This window comes from Cherax quadricarinatus, chromosome 57 (genome assembly GCF_038502225.1).
Source record: "Cherax quadricarinatus isolate ZL_2023a chromosome 57, ASM3850222v1, whole genome shotgun sequence".
Classification (NCBI taxonomy): Eukaryota; Metazoa; Arthropoda; class Malacostraca; order Decapoda; family Parastacidae; genus Cherax; species Cherax quadricarinatus.
This window is the reverse complement of record NC_091348.1, coordinates 3,386,004-3,403,047: the sequence shown is the minus strand read 5'-3', so window position 1 is coordinate 3,403,047 and position 17,044 is coordinate 3,386,004. Positions and strand designations below refer to the sequence as shown.

General features: G+C 40.0%; 1 protein-coding gene across 1 annotated transcript in view; it reads right to left on the bottom strand.

Moving 5' to 3' along the window:
- Positions 1-12,715, bottom strand: part of tkv (serine/threonine receptor kinase thickveins) — a 377,353-nt gene extending 364,638 nt beyond the window's left edge. The window contains exon 1 of the mRNA XM_070097287.1: positions 12,558-12,715. Coding sequence (XP_069953388.1) covers positions 12,558-12,648 — 91 coding nt within the window. The 5' untranslated portion in view covers positions 12,649-12,715. The remainder of the gene's footprint in view (positions 1-12,557) is intronic.
- Between the last annotated feature and the right edge of the window lie 4,329 nt (positions 12,716-17,044).

Here is a 17,044-nt window from a genome sequence, read left to right as displayed (position 1 = left end):
TATTTTTTCTTACAGAATTAAAGAGCATATTTTTGTGAAGGTAATAAAACAAAAAAAATTAGAATCTGATCAGTACTTACCGAGATACAGTGCCAAGAAGTTTGTAGAAAATGATGTGGTGGCGGCAACATCGACGAATTCCACATACGCGTATTATATTATTTTGTTGTTTTAGTTGTTTTTTCTTTTCTTTTCCAATTTTTTTCTTTTCCTACTAACATTTGGGGCCTGAGACCAATACTGTATATAATGTATATATATAAACTCACTGTATTGAACACAATAACCGCACTAAAGTTATTATCATATTATTGTTTACCACTGTTGTTTATTACAATAAACATGCACAAATATTGTATAATACTAATGTTCTATCATATATTTACATATTTACAATCACTGGACATGGTTTTAGAACTGCTGGAGCTTGTGGAACTCCTTGAAACAAGGCACCATGCACAGAGGCACCTTACATTCCTCACACATAAACCGAGTGTCTTTGCGTCTTTGTTGCCGTCGTTTTGTTTGTGCACAGACAATGCATCTCTTCTGAGCAAATTTCTTTTGAGTTGAAGGAAGCTGTATTATGAAATGATCACCTTCTCTTCTCAAACGCTTGGGTATATTGTGATGAATTCGAGGACCATGTTGTATTGCAGGTGTTGTTACCTGGTACTTCATTATGAGTTGTCTGACAACAGACAAACAAAATTCACCATACGGTGGTCTGTTACCAGTCTTTATTTGGTACATATTATATGCATTCAGCATTGAAATGTCCATGAGATGGAAGAAAAGTTTCATGTACCACTTGTAACTCTTACGAACACAGTCAACAAAACCAATCTGCATGTCACACTTGTCAACCAAGCGCATGTTTTGTGTATAATCAATCACTGTCACTGGTTTTCGAATACGTTCATTAGTCACTCGATCAACTTTGCCACTGTCTTGCATTTCATTACGGTGAATGGTTGTCAACAATGTGACATCTCGTTTGTCATGCCACCGTAATGCCATGATGTCACTGGCAGTAAACACCTGCACGTCATCACCACGAACACCTGCGTTGAGCCTGGGCATATGTTTACGATTAGAACGCACTGTGCCACACACATCTGTCTTGTTCACTCGCATGAAATCACTGAGTAACGGGCTTGTGTACCAGTTATCGGTATATAATGTATGGCCCTTACCAAGATAAGGTGCCATCATGTTTCTCACTACGTCACCTGATATACCCAATAACATCTTGGTATCTTTCAATGTTTTACTACCCGTGTATACAACAATATCCAACACCAGGCCACTGTCACAATCACAGAGTACAAACAATTTTATACCAAAGCGGTTCCTCTTGCTCGGTATATACTGCTTGAATGACAGTCTACCTTTGAACAAAATCAAAGACTCGTCAATTACAAGATTCTTGAATGGATAAAAGTATATCCTGAACTTTTGTTTGAGATACATGAAAACATTTCTAATCTTGTATAACCTGTCACTTCTGTCAGGCCTGGTTTTGTCAGAGAAGTGCAACATACGTAACAGTAAGATAAACCTGTTCACTGGTATTATTTCACTGAAGGATGGGGTACAAATTAGCCGATCTGTGGACCAGTATGCTTTTATATTATGCTTATAGACGTGAGGCATAAGCATTATTGTTGCAAAAAGCAAATACATTTCTGCAACAGTCGTCTCTTTCCACCTGTGTAGTCTTGACTGTGGTGATAAGATCGTATTTGCCATGGTGTACTGAAAATACTTATTACTTTCCCTGACAATAATTTCCATCAATGGCTGGTCAAAGAATAATTCAAAGAATTCCAGTTCATTGGCCGTGGTTCCAAGGGGACAGGTAGGTAGAATTCCACTTTGCGAGTCATCAAAGTGGTGAGGGCTGGGAACAAAATTGGGATTTTGCTGCCAATCCCAGATACGGTTTGCTGGTGGATACTGGACATCATAGGCTGGTTGTACGGGTGGTTGTGGCGGGCTGGTGGGTGATGCTCCGCTTTGTCCTTGAACTGATGAGTCAGCAGCGTGGGTTCCCGCGTGGCACAGCGAGTCACGCATGGCGGTGCCACTACCACCACCAGCCCCACTAACACCATCCACTGATGTCTGTGGCCCATCCATGCCAAGTGTAGCCACATCATCCTCACTATCACTACCTAAAACGGGTGTAGGGCCACGGGATGTACTCCGGGATGTACTCCAGGATGAACTCCGTCCCCTGGGCACAGCATAGGGTACACTACCCGAGCGCATGCGGCGGCGAACATACCGACGCTTCACTGGTGAATATGTTTCCTCACTATCACTACTCGAATGATCGTCGAGCGCAATAAAATCACAATCCACGTCAGAATCATCGTCATTACTGAAGTCAGAGGCCAGGCCACGGGAAAATATTAGTTTTCTCTTACGTTTAGGAACACCCGACCGTGAGTCACGAGTGCCCACACCAGAGGTAGAAGGTCAAGGATCGTCGGGGTTTTCTGCACTATTATCGATATCCTGGTCATTATTTTCGGTCACTAACTGATCAAAGCCGTAGAATTCGTCTTCATTTCCACTTCCATCAGTGTCAGAACTATCAGACAGGAAGAGGAGAGTCCCAATTTTCCGGGGAGTGAGAGCTGACTTGCGACGAGACATGGTGAACAAGGGTGACTGAGCCGGCGTTCCCACAATGCTATGCAGGCGCCTAGATTTTTTGTTTACGGCGCACACCCACGGCACAGACCCATTCTCTCATATGTAGGCCTATGAGCGCTTTCGCGCTAAATTTGACGGCTCTAGAATTTTGGCATAGATCTACGGTTTGGACACTCACCGACCAGCCGTAGATCTACGGGACGGACCCTGAAAGGGTTAAGTTTGGGAGCAGAATAGGTGATACCCAGCTAATGAGGGCAAATTCCTGGGCCTGCACCTTAACAGCAACCTCACCCATATCCAACACATAACAAAAAAAATATCCAAAACAGTTGGGATACTCTCCAAGATATGTTACATTAGGTCAAGCATTTGTATAATACCATCATTCGCGCTTTTTTTTGGTCTAAATCCAAACCAGCATGGATTAAGTATGTTGTTGGAAGTAAGGTAGGAGTAAAGTTGCTTGTGTATTATTTTTTCAAATATCTTGGATAGTAAGGGCAAATTTGATATGGGTCTGTAATTGTCCAAATCAGTTGGATCTCCACATTTGTGGATCGGGGTGACCCTTGCTGTCTTGAGCATGGATGGGAAGGTTGAGGAAGCTATAGATTTGTTAAACATTGTTGCAATAATGGGTGACAGTTCTGGTGCAGCTTTTTTATATATGAATGGTGGCAAGTTATCTAGATCACCTTATTTGTTTTTTAATGATTTAATGATGAGTGAGACTTCAGTGGGATTAGTTGGGGCTTGGAATAGTGTGTTTGGATAGTTGCCAGTGAGGTACTCCCTCGGATGGGTATTTGAGCTAGGAATTTGGCTCGCTAGCTTTGATCCTATGGTAGAGAAGAAGACATTAAATTTGTCGGCTGTGTCTATAGGTTGCATTTGAGGTTCATCTGGTTTAGTTAAGTCTATCTCTCTATTTCTAGTCGGTTTTCTTGAGCCCAAAATTTTGAAGAGGGTTTGCCAGGTACCTTTCATGTCACCTTTCATTTCACTAAATCATAATACATTTGATTTGATTTACGTATTAGTTTTGTTAGTATTGATGTGTATCTTTTAGTAAATTCTTTAGTAATTAAGCCTAATCTGAACTGCTCTTCAATTTGGCATGTTTTATTAATAGATTTGAGGATACTTCTAGTTAGCCATGAGCTGTTTAGCCTCTTTTCTGTGATCTGTTTTGTTTTGACTGGGCAATGTTTGTTGTAGAGGCTTAGGGTTTTGTGGCTTCATCAGTCCACACAAACAAGAAACATGAAGAACAGAGGGAGAATGAGGTAATCAGTCCCTCAACCTTGAGTCGATGTGGTCAGTCCATCAATCTTGAACAGAATACAGCCTATGTGCAGAGAGGTAGCTTATATACCGTAGGCAGGAGAGGTGTAGCAGTCGTAGGTGGTGTCACATTTATCCAATGTGAAAGTAGGTCGTGCCCAAGGGTTAGGCAAGCAAAGAATTCCCAAGTATTAAGATCCCAAGAAATTGCAGTGTCTGACAGGATTGTAAATGAATGGTTCAGAGAACCGACACGATAAATTAAATACATGTGCAACTCTTGGGTATCTTTACTGAGGAAATGTTTCGCCACACAGTGGTTTCATCAGCCCATACAAAGGAATATCGCGAAGAACAGGAGGAGAATGAGGTAATCAGTCCCTCAACCTTGAGTCAATGTGGTCAGTCCATCAATCTTGAACAGAATACAGCATATGTGCAGAGAGGTAGCTTATATACCGTAGGCAGGAGAGGTGCAGCAGTTGTAGGTGGTGTCACATTTATCCAATGTGAAAGTAGGTCGTGCCCAAGGGTTAGGCAAGCAAAGAATTCCCAAGTATTAAGATCCCAAGAAATTGCAGTGTCTGACAGGATTGTAAATGAATGGTTCAGAGAACTGACACAATAAATTAAATACATGTGCAACTCTTGGGTATCTTTATTGAGGAAACGTTTCACCACACAGTGGTTTCATCAGTCCATACAAAGGAATATCGTGAAGAACAGGAGGAGAGTGAGGTAATCAGTCCCTCAACCTTGAGTCAATGTGGTCAGTCCATCAATCTTGAACAGAATACAGCGTATGTGCGGAGAAGTAGCTTATATACCATAGGCAGGAGAGGTGAAGCAGTCGTAGGTGGTGTCACATTTATCTAATGTGGAAGTAGGTCATGCCCATACTCCAAGGCACAATTGACACTTCAGGGCTTGGCCCTCGGCACGCAGTTCTGGGCGCCGAGTGAGAGGCAGGGTGATGAAGTTTCAAGTGGCATGCCCACCAGGCTTGCCCTCTGGGGAAAGCTATGGGAACTAGGCATGTAGGCTTACTGTCTACACTAGTGGCCCTCATTGTAATTAATATTTTAGAATATGTAAACCACACACTGTAAGCTTTGCAAGAAAATAAATATTTTCATTTTCATGTAAATTACCTAGGATAAAGATAGAAATGTTAAAAGCAGGTGGGGATATAGTTTTGGAGTGGTTGGTGCAATTATTTAATAAATGTATGGAAGAGGGAAAGGTACCTAGGGATTGGCAGAGAGCATGCATAATTCCTTTGTATAAAGGCAAAGGGGACAAAAGAGAGTGCAAAAATTATAGGGGGATAAGTTTGTTGAGTGTACCTGGTAATGTGTATGGTAGAGTTATTATTGAAAGAATTAAGAGTAAGATGGAAAATAGGATAGCAGATGAACAAGGAGGCTTCAGGAAAGGTAGGGGGTGTGTGGACCAGGTGTTTACAGTGAAACACATAAGTGAACAGTATTTAGATAAGGCTAAAGAGGTCTTTGTGGCATTTATGGATTTGGAAAAGGCGTATGACAGGGTGGATAGGGGGGCAATGTGGCAGATGTTGCAGGTGTATGGTGTAAGAGGTAGGTTACTGAAAGCAGTGAAGAGTTTTTATGAGGATAGTGAGGCTCAAGTTAGAGTATGTAGGAAAGAGGGAAATTATTTCCCAGTAAAAGTAGGCCTTAGACAAGGATGTGTGATGTCACCGTGGTTGTTTAATATATTTATAGATGGGGTTGTAAGAGAAGTAAATGCGAGGGTCTTGGCAAGAGGCGTGGAGTTAAAAGATAAAGAATCACACATAAAGTGGGAGTTGTCACAGTTGCTCTCTGCTGATGACACTGTGCTCTTGGGAGATTCTGAAGAGAAGTTGCAGAGGTTGGTGGATGAATTTGGTAGGGTATGCAAAAGAAGAAAATTAAAAGTGAATATAGGAAAGAGTAAGGTTATGAGGATAACAAAAAGATTAGGTGATGAAAGATTGGATATCAGATTGGAGGGAGAGAGTATAGAGGAGGTGAATGTATTCAGATACATATTTGGGAGTGGACGTGTCAGCGGATGGGTCTATGAAAGATGAGGTGAATCATAGAATTGATGAGGGGAAAAGGGTGAGCGGTGCACTTAGGAGTCTGTGGAGACAAAGAACTTTGTCCTTGGAGGCAAAGAGGGGAATGTATGAGAATATAGTTTTACCAACGCACTTATATGGGTGTGAAGCGTGGGTGATGAATGTTGCAGCGAGAAGGCTGGAGGCAGTGGAGATGTCATGTCTGAGGGCAATGTGTGGTGTGAATATAATGCAGAGAATTCGTAGTTTGGAAGTTAGGAGGAGGTGCAGGATTACCAAAACTGTTGTCCAGAGGGCTGAGGAAGGGTTGTTGAGGTGGTTCGGACATGTAGAGAGAATGGAGCGAAACAGACTGACTTCAAGAGTGTATCAGTCTGTAGTGGAAGGAAGACGGGGTAGGGGTCGGCCTAAGAAAAGTTGGAGGGAGGGGGTAAAGGAGGTTTTGTGTGCGAGGGGCTTGGACTTCCAGCAGGCATGCGTGAGCGTGTTTGATAGGAGTGAATGGAGACAAATGGTTTTTAATACTTGACGTGCTGTTGGAGTGTGAGCAAAGTAACATTTATGAAGGGGTTCAGGGAAACCGGCAAGCCGGACTTGAGTCCTGGAGATGGGAAGTACAGTGCCTGCACTCTGAAGGAGGGGTGTTAATGTTGCAGTTTAAAAACTGTAGTGTAAAGCACCCTTCTGGCAAGACAGTGATGGAGTGAATGATGGTGAAAGCTTTTCTTTTTTGGGCCACCCTGCCTTGGTGGGAATCGGCCAGTATGATGATAAAAAAAAAAATTAAAAATAAAACCCAAACAAGTCAGATAAAGTGACTTATTTCCATTGGGGTCCTTGACGTGTGGATCACATGCTGGGGGACAAGATTAAAGGAGCCCAATGGAAAGAAGACAGTCCTCAATGACACACTGCCTTTCATGAGTTATCCTGGGTGGCAAAAAAAAAAAAAAAAAAAAAAAAAAAAAAAAAAAAAAAAAAAAAAAAAAAAAAAAAAAAAAAAAACTTACCTTAACAACTTGGTCAATCTATAGCATACTACCCCATAGTAAATTTTGGTAAACACTTTACAGGAACACTTAATATGAATTAAAATTGGATAACACTAGGAAAACCAAAGAAAGCCAAGCAGGATTGCTTATTGCCATTGGGATCCTTAAGATACCTACTGGTAGGTGTTATTTAGTTATGGCTTGCATAGAATGCAACCCATAACTAAATAACACCCTATTTACTGCTCCTATGTTTTTGCCCTGCTCCTCACAACATAAAAGGTTCTTGACCTGCTGACCTCATGGGTAGTTACGAGTTCTTTTATACCAGTGGCACACCAATAACATGTCTGCCACATATCCATGAGTGTTTGCTGAATGCAGATCATATAATTCCTCCCTCATATTTTAACATTTAAAATACAGTGGACCCCCACATAACGATCAGCTCCCAACTCGACCAATTATGTAAGTGTATTTTTGTAAGTGCTTTTGTAGGTGTATTTTTGGGGGTCTGAAACGGACTAATCTAATTCACAATATCTCTTATGGGAACAAATTTGGTCTATAACGGCACCCAAACAGACTTCTGGATTGAAATAATATCGTTATCCGGGGGTCCACTGTACTGTGGTATAAAATGTAAATTTTTATTGGGAGTAAAGTCATGTACAAAGTTATCCTAGGTAACAGGTCATCATACCACAATCTTAGGATTTGGTCAGACGACAACTAACATTTTTATTACAGATGCAGCAAAAGTGCATGTCTGCCTCTAACCCTGGGTTAAAAGCCTACAGCTAACACATTTCCTCATTCCACAAGTGGTATACAACACTGATGAATATACACTGACAAAAGAATTATTTATATTTTATCTTTCCACAACTTTTTTTTACTGGAATTTATATTTTAAAGTTATTTGAAAATTGTGTTAACACTTTCCAAATAAGTAGAAGTCACCATCTGTCTTTTTTGGGTTATCCTAGGTAATTTACACTATGTATGATAATTGTACAGTGGAACCTCAAAAATCGAACGTATCACATATCGAACGTTTCGAAAATAAGACCATTTTTCGGACAGTGTCCCTATTATCGAACCCGCCCCTATTTTCAGACCGCCGGGTACGGGACCTGTCCACTGGCCCGCTCTGTCCGCTGGCCCGCTCTGTCCGCTGGCCTGCTCTGTCCGCGTCCCCACGCAGGCGCCGTGAGCAGTCTAGCTTTGTTTATGCTTGAGTGAACACCAACCTGCGATCTCATTCACACATTTTACGATTATTTAATTGTGATCAGTGCTTGTGGGGCTGTGAAATAAGCTGCCATGGGCCCAAAGAAACTTGCTAGCAGTACCCCTGTGGTAAAGAAAGTGAGAAACACCATAGATGTGAAGATGGAAATAATACAGAAGTATGAGATTGGAGTGAGACTTGTTGAGCTTGCCAGGATGTACAGAGGACTGTGGACAGTTATTTTGTGAGACAAACAGACGATTGTGGACAGTTATTTTGTGAGACAGAAACAGACGACTGTGGATAGTTATTTTGTGAGACAGAAACAGAGGACTGTAGACAGTTATTTTGTGAGACTGGGGTCCAATGACTCAAGCTGGTCCTAGTGGCATTAAAATACAGAGAAGGGAAGCAACCCCAGAGAGGGCTTTGATACCGGAAGTCCTCATGGAGGGGAATTCTCCTTCCAAACAATAACCCCAACTCCCTCTCTCCTCCTCCCTATCTTCCAGATGCCATCACCAATCTTCAATAAAGGAAAGTAAAAATGTTATTTTATATTACTATACATAATTAAAGACTATAGCATTTGTTGTGTGTATGTAAAACTGTAATTAATCTCTATAAAATGTATTTTTTTGGTGAATATTTTTGGGTTTCTGGAACGGATTAATTGTATTTCCATTATTTATGGGAAATATTGCTTCGAATTTCAGACTTTTCAAATTTAGAACTAGCTCCTGGAACAGATTAAGTTCGAAATTTGAGGTTCCACTGTATTTATGTGTGCCTGTGCCTAAATAAACTTATTTACCAGTTTGCTTTAAATTTTGTAATAAATGTTGGTAATAAAACAATTATAAACATACAGAACCATAAACCATACCACAGATGGGAATAGAACCCACGATCACAGAGTCTCAAAACTCCAGACCGTCGTGTTAGACACTGGGCCAGTGGCTAACGCGACGGTCTGGAGTTTTGAGTCTCTCTGATCGCGGATTCTATCCCTGTCCATGGTATGGTTTGTTTGCAATTGTGTCATTATGATTTCGTGAGTCATACAGAACCATATAGTGCATACTAGCCGTATTTTCACAATTATGTTATAAATTTTACAAAACCTGCTGACCCAGGTTACTAGTCACAGTGTTTTTATAATATTAGATGTGTTGCTCAAGTGCTTCACCAAAGAAACTCAAGGGAAATAAAATAGATGTGTTGTTAAAGTGCTTCACCAGAGAAACTCAAAGTAAACAGGGATGTTGATTCAAAAAGTTTCAGCCAACCTTCTCTTTTCTGCCCCAAACCTTATCACCTTCTATTCCCCAAGGAATGGTCCCAAATCTGCACACAGAAATCACTCCCTACGAAAGTAAAAGACTGGGCAGGCGATGCAAAATGCCCCCAATAAAAAGTAGGGGCGCCATTGGTACACTAAGGGAAAACACCATAAGTGTCCGGGGCCCAAAACTGTTCAACAGCCTCTCATCAAGCATTAGGGGAATTGCCAATAAACCCCTGGCTGCCTTCAAGAGAGAGCTGGACAGATACCTAAAGTCAGTGCCGGATCAGCCGGGCTGTGGCTCGTACGCTGGACTGCGTGCGACCAGCAGTAACAGCCTAGTTGATCAGGCCCTGATCCATCGGGAGGCCTGGTCATGGACCGGGCCGCGGGGGCGTTGATCCCCGGAATAACCTCCAGGTAACCTCCAGGTAACCCTACAGGTTTGATGTTTCTAACAACTATATACACAATTAGTACACGAAACTTGTGTAATTTTCTGAAAACATTTGTTATATATTTAGGTATGCCAGATAAAGGTGGTAAAATGGTGAATATAATTTATTTGTAATCACAATTGAATATTACATAATGCACTGTACAGTGAATTATGTGATATTCAATTCTGAGTACAAATAGGAAATGTATCTGTCTGGTGCTCAGCTGGCAGAGGATAAGATAAGATTTTGTTTAAATTTTTAACCCTGGAGGGCTAGCCACTCAGGATAGCCCAAGAAAAACAGTGCATCATCAAGAGACTGTGTCTTATTTCCACTGGGGTCCTCAATCTTGTCCCCCAGGATGCAACCCAAACCAACTGACTAACACCCAGGTACCTACTTCCTTGCTAGGTGACAGGACAACAGGTGTGTAGAAACACGATCAATGTTTCTACCCTTGCCTGGGACTGAATCACAGACACTCAGTATATGAAGCAAGAGCATTACCTACCAAGCCACAGGCCTCCACATCTTTTGCTCGATGACCAACATGGGTTTAGCACTTGACGTGAATTATTATTATATTATAGATGCTGGTAAAAATATCCAGTACAAGTGACCTATTATGACTTAACCTAGGATATCCCTGAAGTTCCTTAAGAGGATTAAATTTAAATTACAGTCTGTGCATGTGAAAATATTTAATCTAAGTGTTGTGGTGGGTGTGTGTGAGAAATGGTATGAAGACTAAACTGTGACCTTCTGCATGTTTGCACTACCACCATCATATACAAGTTAATTTCAACATGATACAATTTATATATGGAAAGGGGTGATACTTGAGTGTATGTTGAAAGCTTATAGTTATGCAGAGCATTTCAAGCAAGCTTAAGCCTAACTTAAGACTACAAAGACCTATTATTACACCTATACCACCCCCAGGTATACGTATAACAGTAGTTGATTTTTCCTAATTGATATTAAGTGCTATCAGTAATGATTATCAATAATAACTCTGCCATACACTTTACCAAGTATATTCAACAGATCTATTCCCCTATATTTTTTACAGTCTCTTAAGTCCCCTTTGTCTTTATACAAAGGAACTATGCATGCTCTTTGTCAGTCCCTAGGTACCTTACCCTCTTCCATATATTTATTAAATAAATGACTAACCACTCCAAAACCTACTTTTAACATTTCTCTACACATATGCTGCTATGTATGATAATCAACGTAACTGTGTATTTGTACATACCTGAATAAACTTAATTATTTACTAATCCCATCAATTCCAGCTGCCTCACCCCCTCTCATTCTACCCACTGCCTCATGCACTTCCTCCATACTCATAACTGGCTCTTCCTCATTCCTACAAGATGTTATTCCTCCTTGCCCTATACATGAAATCACAGCTTCCCTATCTTCGTCAACATTTAACAATTCCTCAAAATATTCCCTCCATCTTCCCGATACCTCTAATTTTCCATTTAATAACTCTCCTCTCCTATTTTTAACTAGCAAATCCATTAGTTGCATAGGCTTCCTTAACTTATTAAACTCCAAAACTTTATTTTCAACAAAATTTGTTGATGGAGATGGGCAGTACAGTGCCGGCACTCTGAAGGAGGAGTTAATGTTGCAGTTTTATAACTGTAAGTGCAGCTCTGGCAAGACACTGATGGAGTGAATGATGGTGAAAAGTGTCCTTTTTCAGGCCACCTGCCTTGGTGGAAAATGCCTCATGTGTTAATAAATATTATTATTTTATTATTATCACACTGGCCGATTCCCACCAAGGCAGGGTGGTCCGAAAAAGAAAAACTTTCACCATCATTCACTCCATCACTGTCTTGCCAGAAGGGTGCTTTACACTACAGTTTTTAAACTGCAACATTAACACCCCTCCTTCAGAGGGGTGTTAATGTTGCAGTTTAAATAATAATATAAATATATTAGTGTAGAGATAAAGTCTCTCACGTCTCACTCACATAAAACTTAATATAAGGACACATAGCTGTTGCTTTATTTAGATAAAGTATTACGAGGGGGAAGGTGACACGTGCAGTGAAGGTGAGTAATATAGCAGAGAATAATAGGGAGGGTGATATATGCAGTGGCAAGTAATATAGTAGTAAGAGCAGATAATGTGACGTACATGGATCTTTAACCTCCCTCACGTGTTCTAACCCCAATGGAAACCAAGTGACTGTTTAACTTTCCTTTGGTTACCTTAAGATAATTTACACCTACATTATTATGTAAAACAAGTAATCACACAAAATGAGTAAAATTGTACCTCAATAAACTAACTTACCTACTTAACGTACTCCCATTGCCCCTCCGCCCAAAAAATACTGCTAATCCTATGGGCCTTTCTGATTATTATATATTATGTAAACAGAGTGAGAACAGGAAATCAAAATCTAAATCTTATTTACTCACGTTGAAACAACCTTCACTCAGCCAACAATCAAAATGTAAACAACACTCATATTTCCCCACCCGCCTGGTGTAGCGGCGAGAACCTGAGCCAGGACGGTAGACTAGGTGTTCATGGGTATCTTACCTTCCTTGGAGAGTAGTAGGAAGCATAATAAGAGTGGTAGAGCTCCATGTTGACCAGCTCCTCCTCCAGGACTCGGGGCCATGGCGGCCATTTTTTACTGAGCCAGTGACGTCACGCCTGGCACACCCGCACCTCCTCGCCCAAACTGTCGTCCCGCACACCCACAATTTATTATGCAAGTAAATAAGTAGGTAAGTTAGTCAGTAAGCAAAGTAAGTTAGTAGACAAGTAAGTACGGTAGCAAGAACGCAAGTAGGTAAGTAAGGCAGCGAGTAGGTAAATAAATAAATCAGTAAGAAGGTAAATAAATCAGTAAGTAGATAAGAAAGTAAATCAGTGAGTAAATCAGTAAGTAGGTAAATAAGTAAATCAGTAAGTAGGTAAATAAGTAAATCAGTAAGTAGGTAAATAAGTAAATCAATAAGTAGGTGAGTAAATCAGTAAGCAAATCAGTAAGCAGGTGAGTAAACCAATAAGTAGGTAAAGCGGTAAGTAAATCAGTAAATAAATAAGTACGTACGTACGTAAGTAAATAAGTACGTGCATAAGTACGTACGTAAGTCAGCAAGTAATTAAGAAACTATAAAAGTTATTAAGTAAGAAAGTAAACAGATAAGCAAGCAAGCAATAAAATAAGTTAACTCAACTATTACGGAGGATTTTCAAACATAATAATATAAGACAATTTGACAGTGATCTTATATGTAAACATGTAATGAGCAGCATAATCCTACGATAACCATTATTATACTTATTCTATATAACCCTAGGATAACCATTATTATACTTAACTTTATATAACCCTAGGATAACCATTATTATACTTAACTTACTCTATATAATCATAGGATAACCATTAATATACTTACTCTATATAATCCTACGATAACCATTATTATACTTAACTTGCTCTATATAATCCTATGATAGCCATTAAGTACGGTGTCCTGTGGCTCAGTAACGCTCTCTCCGCGTACACTTAAGTGTCAGTGGTTCGATCCCCGGCATGGGTGGAAACGTTGGGCATGTTTCCTTACACCTGCTGCCCTGCCCCTGTTTACCTAGCAATAAGTAGGTACCTGGGTGTTAAATAACTGGTGTGGATGGCATCATGGGGAACAAGATTGAAGGATCACAATGGAAATAAGACAGACAGTCCTCAATGACTTGCTGATTTTATTGGGTTACCATGGGTGGTTAACACTCTTCCTGGTTAAAAATCCGGACAAATCTTATCTTATCATGTCCATAAGCTTCTTGCGCTACCGTCCACAAGATGGATAGTGCAGTATACTATAAACCAGCCACTACCGTGCATGTTCCTAAACTTCGAACATTGAAACGTACTGCTCAGAGACTAGTCCTACCCTATAAAAAAAAATCATACCTCTGATATACTGAAGCTCTTTCAAACTGCTGTCAGGAAGCGTATGACTGAGCTTCGGCATATAGACTGTGAAACATATGTCAATGGTCTCATTACCCACAGCTCACTTAGCCGGATATGGAGGGATATAAATAGAATTAAGTGTAAGAGGACTGTTAAGATCGCACACCCTCATCCTTTACACAGCGAATGAGTGAGTTAGTGCTTGGGCTACTATAAATGTCAATGTTCCCAATACCACAAACCTTGAACCCATTATGTACCTCTGTAATCTTTTGACTACCGCCCACAGGATGGGTGTGGAGAATACTGTATATATTTTCCAGAAATACAGTAGTTATATGTAAATAGATGGCCATACTGTATTTAAAAGAATTATATTATAGAAAATGGGAAACTGGACCTGCGCCTGGCCAGAAGTAGGGTCGCCATTTTGTCTGAATTTGGATTAGAAACATTGGTGTAATGGGAAGAATTTTTTGTGCTCTAGAGGTTAAAATTGGGCTGACACCTCTCAAATAGGAGACGAAATTGTTGGATGTGCATTCCTGCATAACTTGAGATATCAGGCGACTGGACAGGACAGCTCCAGGAACCTCAGATAAGTTGTCTAAATTATGTTTAATTTCTGGCCAGTAAAATTTTCATAAATGTAGGCAAAAGGGGGGGGGGTCCTGTACATGACACATTAATCTCCAGTCAAATTGGTGAGTGTTATGATTAAGATATATTCTCCTTCTGTTGTGTAAATGTGTATATATGTGTATCTATAATCATTTATTATTTTTAATATACAGTCCACAAATTTATATATTTACCAGCATTCCTGGTGATACAAATCATTTATAATCAATAGGTCCAGAGCAACTTGTGGATATGACAGTGGTAGGTATCGAAGGGGGACATTTTTTGCGACCTAGGTGTCCCAAATTCCTACCTGGACCTGGAGTTTACCTGGAGAGAGTTCCGGGGGTCAACGCCCCCGCGGCCCGGTCTGTGACCAGGCCTCCTGGTGGATCAGAGCCTGATCAACCAGGCTGTTGCTGCTGGCTGCACACAAACCAACGTACGAGCCACAGCCCGGCTGATCAGGAACTGACTTTAGGTGCTTGTCCAGTGCCAGCTTGAAGACTGCCAGGGGTCTGTTGGTAAGATAAGATAAGATAAGATTTCGTTCGGATTTTTAACCCCGGAGGGTTAGCCACCCAGGATAACCCAAGAAAGTCAGTGCGTCATCGAGGACTGTCTAACTTATTTCCATTGGGGTCCTTAATCTTGTCCCCCAGGATGCGACCCACACCAGTCGACTAACACCCAGGTACCTATTTGCTGCTAGGTGAACAGGACAACAGGTGTAAGGAAACGTGTCGAATGTTTCCACCCGCCGGGAATCGAACCCGGGCCCTCCGTGTGTGAAGCGGGAGCTTTAGCCACCAGGCCACCGGTCCTGGTGGTCCGGTGGCAGTTGAACAGTCTCGGGCCCCTGACACTTATTGTATGGTCTCTTAACGTGCTAGTGACACCCCTGCTTTTCATTGGGGGGATGGTGCATCGTCTGCCAAGTCTTTTGCTTTCGTAGTGAGTGATTTTCATGTGCAAGTTCGGTACTAGTCCCTCTAGGATTTTCCAGGTGTATATAATCATGTATCTCTCCCTCCTGCGTTCCTACTTGTCTAACTGATAAATAATAATTATCTGTGTTCATTTACTGTTATGTACATAATGATACATTCACTTAAATGCAATTTTCCACATTTAATTTGCCCGTTGGTCCTTCTTGAACCGGAGGTAATTAGTGAAGTCATTAATTAGTTAATTACTTAATAATTATATGTGAAATAACAGAAGGAGGTGGATGTTAAGTTCACAAATTTACTTAATGTGTAGTGGATTATAATTATTACAATATTAATTTGGATAAGTCAAGTGTGGCTAAAGATTATATTAATGTGTATAAGTGTATGTGTAATTGATAAGCCAAGTGTAGCTAATTATATTAATGTGTATAAGAATTTTGCAAAGCCAAAGTGGCTAGGATTTATATTAATGTATTTGTATAATATTAATTTGATAAGACAATTATGGCCAAGATTTATATCAGTGTATGTGTAATTGATAAGACAAGTGTGGCTAAAGATTATATTGTGTATAATATTAATTTGCTATGCCAAATTCTGGCAAGGATTATATTAATTTGTGTAATATTAATTTTGATAAGCCAAGTTTGGCTAAAGGTTTGTATTAATGCACATTTAAAATTATATTATAATTTCTTGCATGTGTAATTGCTAAGCTCAAGTAGCTGGGATTTATTCAAAGGTAAGTTGTGTCAGTGTTGTAAGTTGTAATCAGTGTTATTAATAAAGTTGAATTTAATATATTGCATCATGGCTGAAAATGAGGAAATTAATATAGAAGACAAACATATGGAATATAGAGTAAATAAAGCATCACTACAGGCTAGAAAAGTTCATGTAGCCAAGGCATATAATAAGTGCTTGGAATTAATGAATCAAGAAACTGTGAATACTGATGATTTAAAATTGTATTTAGATGCTTTAGGGAATAGATATGATTCATACAAATTATATTACAACAAATATGAAGGAGATTTATTAATAAACTGTGTAGATGAGACTGAAATAATTCTCATGATTACTCAGTATTATGAATTAGAAGAAAAGATTTTTTCTTGTAAAAGTCAGGCCTTGAATAAATTAAAATGTGCAAACCAGGCAGTTAATCAGTCTGCTCCAACAAATAAGATGTCTTTGACAAAACTCCCAGAACTATGTTTACCTGTATTTAATCCTGGTGAAAATTGGGAGGAATTTTGGTCAATTTTTAAAGCAGCTGTGCATGACAGGAGTGACCTAGCCTGTGTAACTAAATTATTTTACCTCAAAGGACAGGTAAGAGGAGATGCTCACATACTCATACAAGCCTTTCCCAATGTAGATGACTCTTACAAGGAAGCAGTTGACTTGTTGAAGGTCACTTATGGTAATATAGAACAAAGTAGGTTGGATCTGGTGAATATCATTGTTAATTTAAAATCTCCAGATCACACTTACAAAGGTTTACAGCAGTTTAGAGTTAA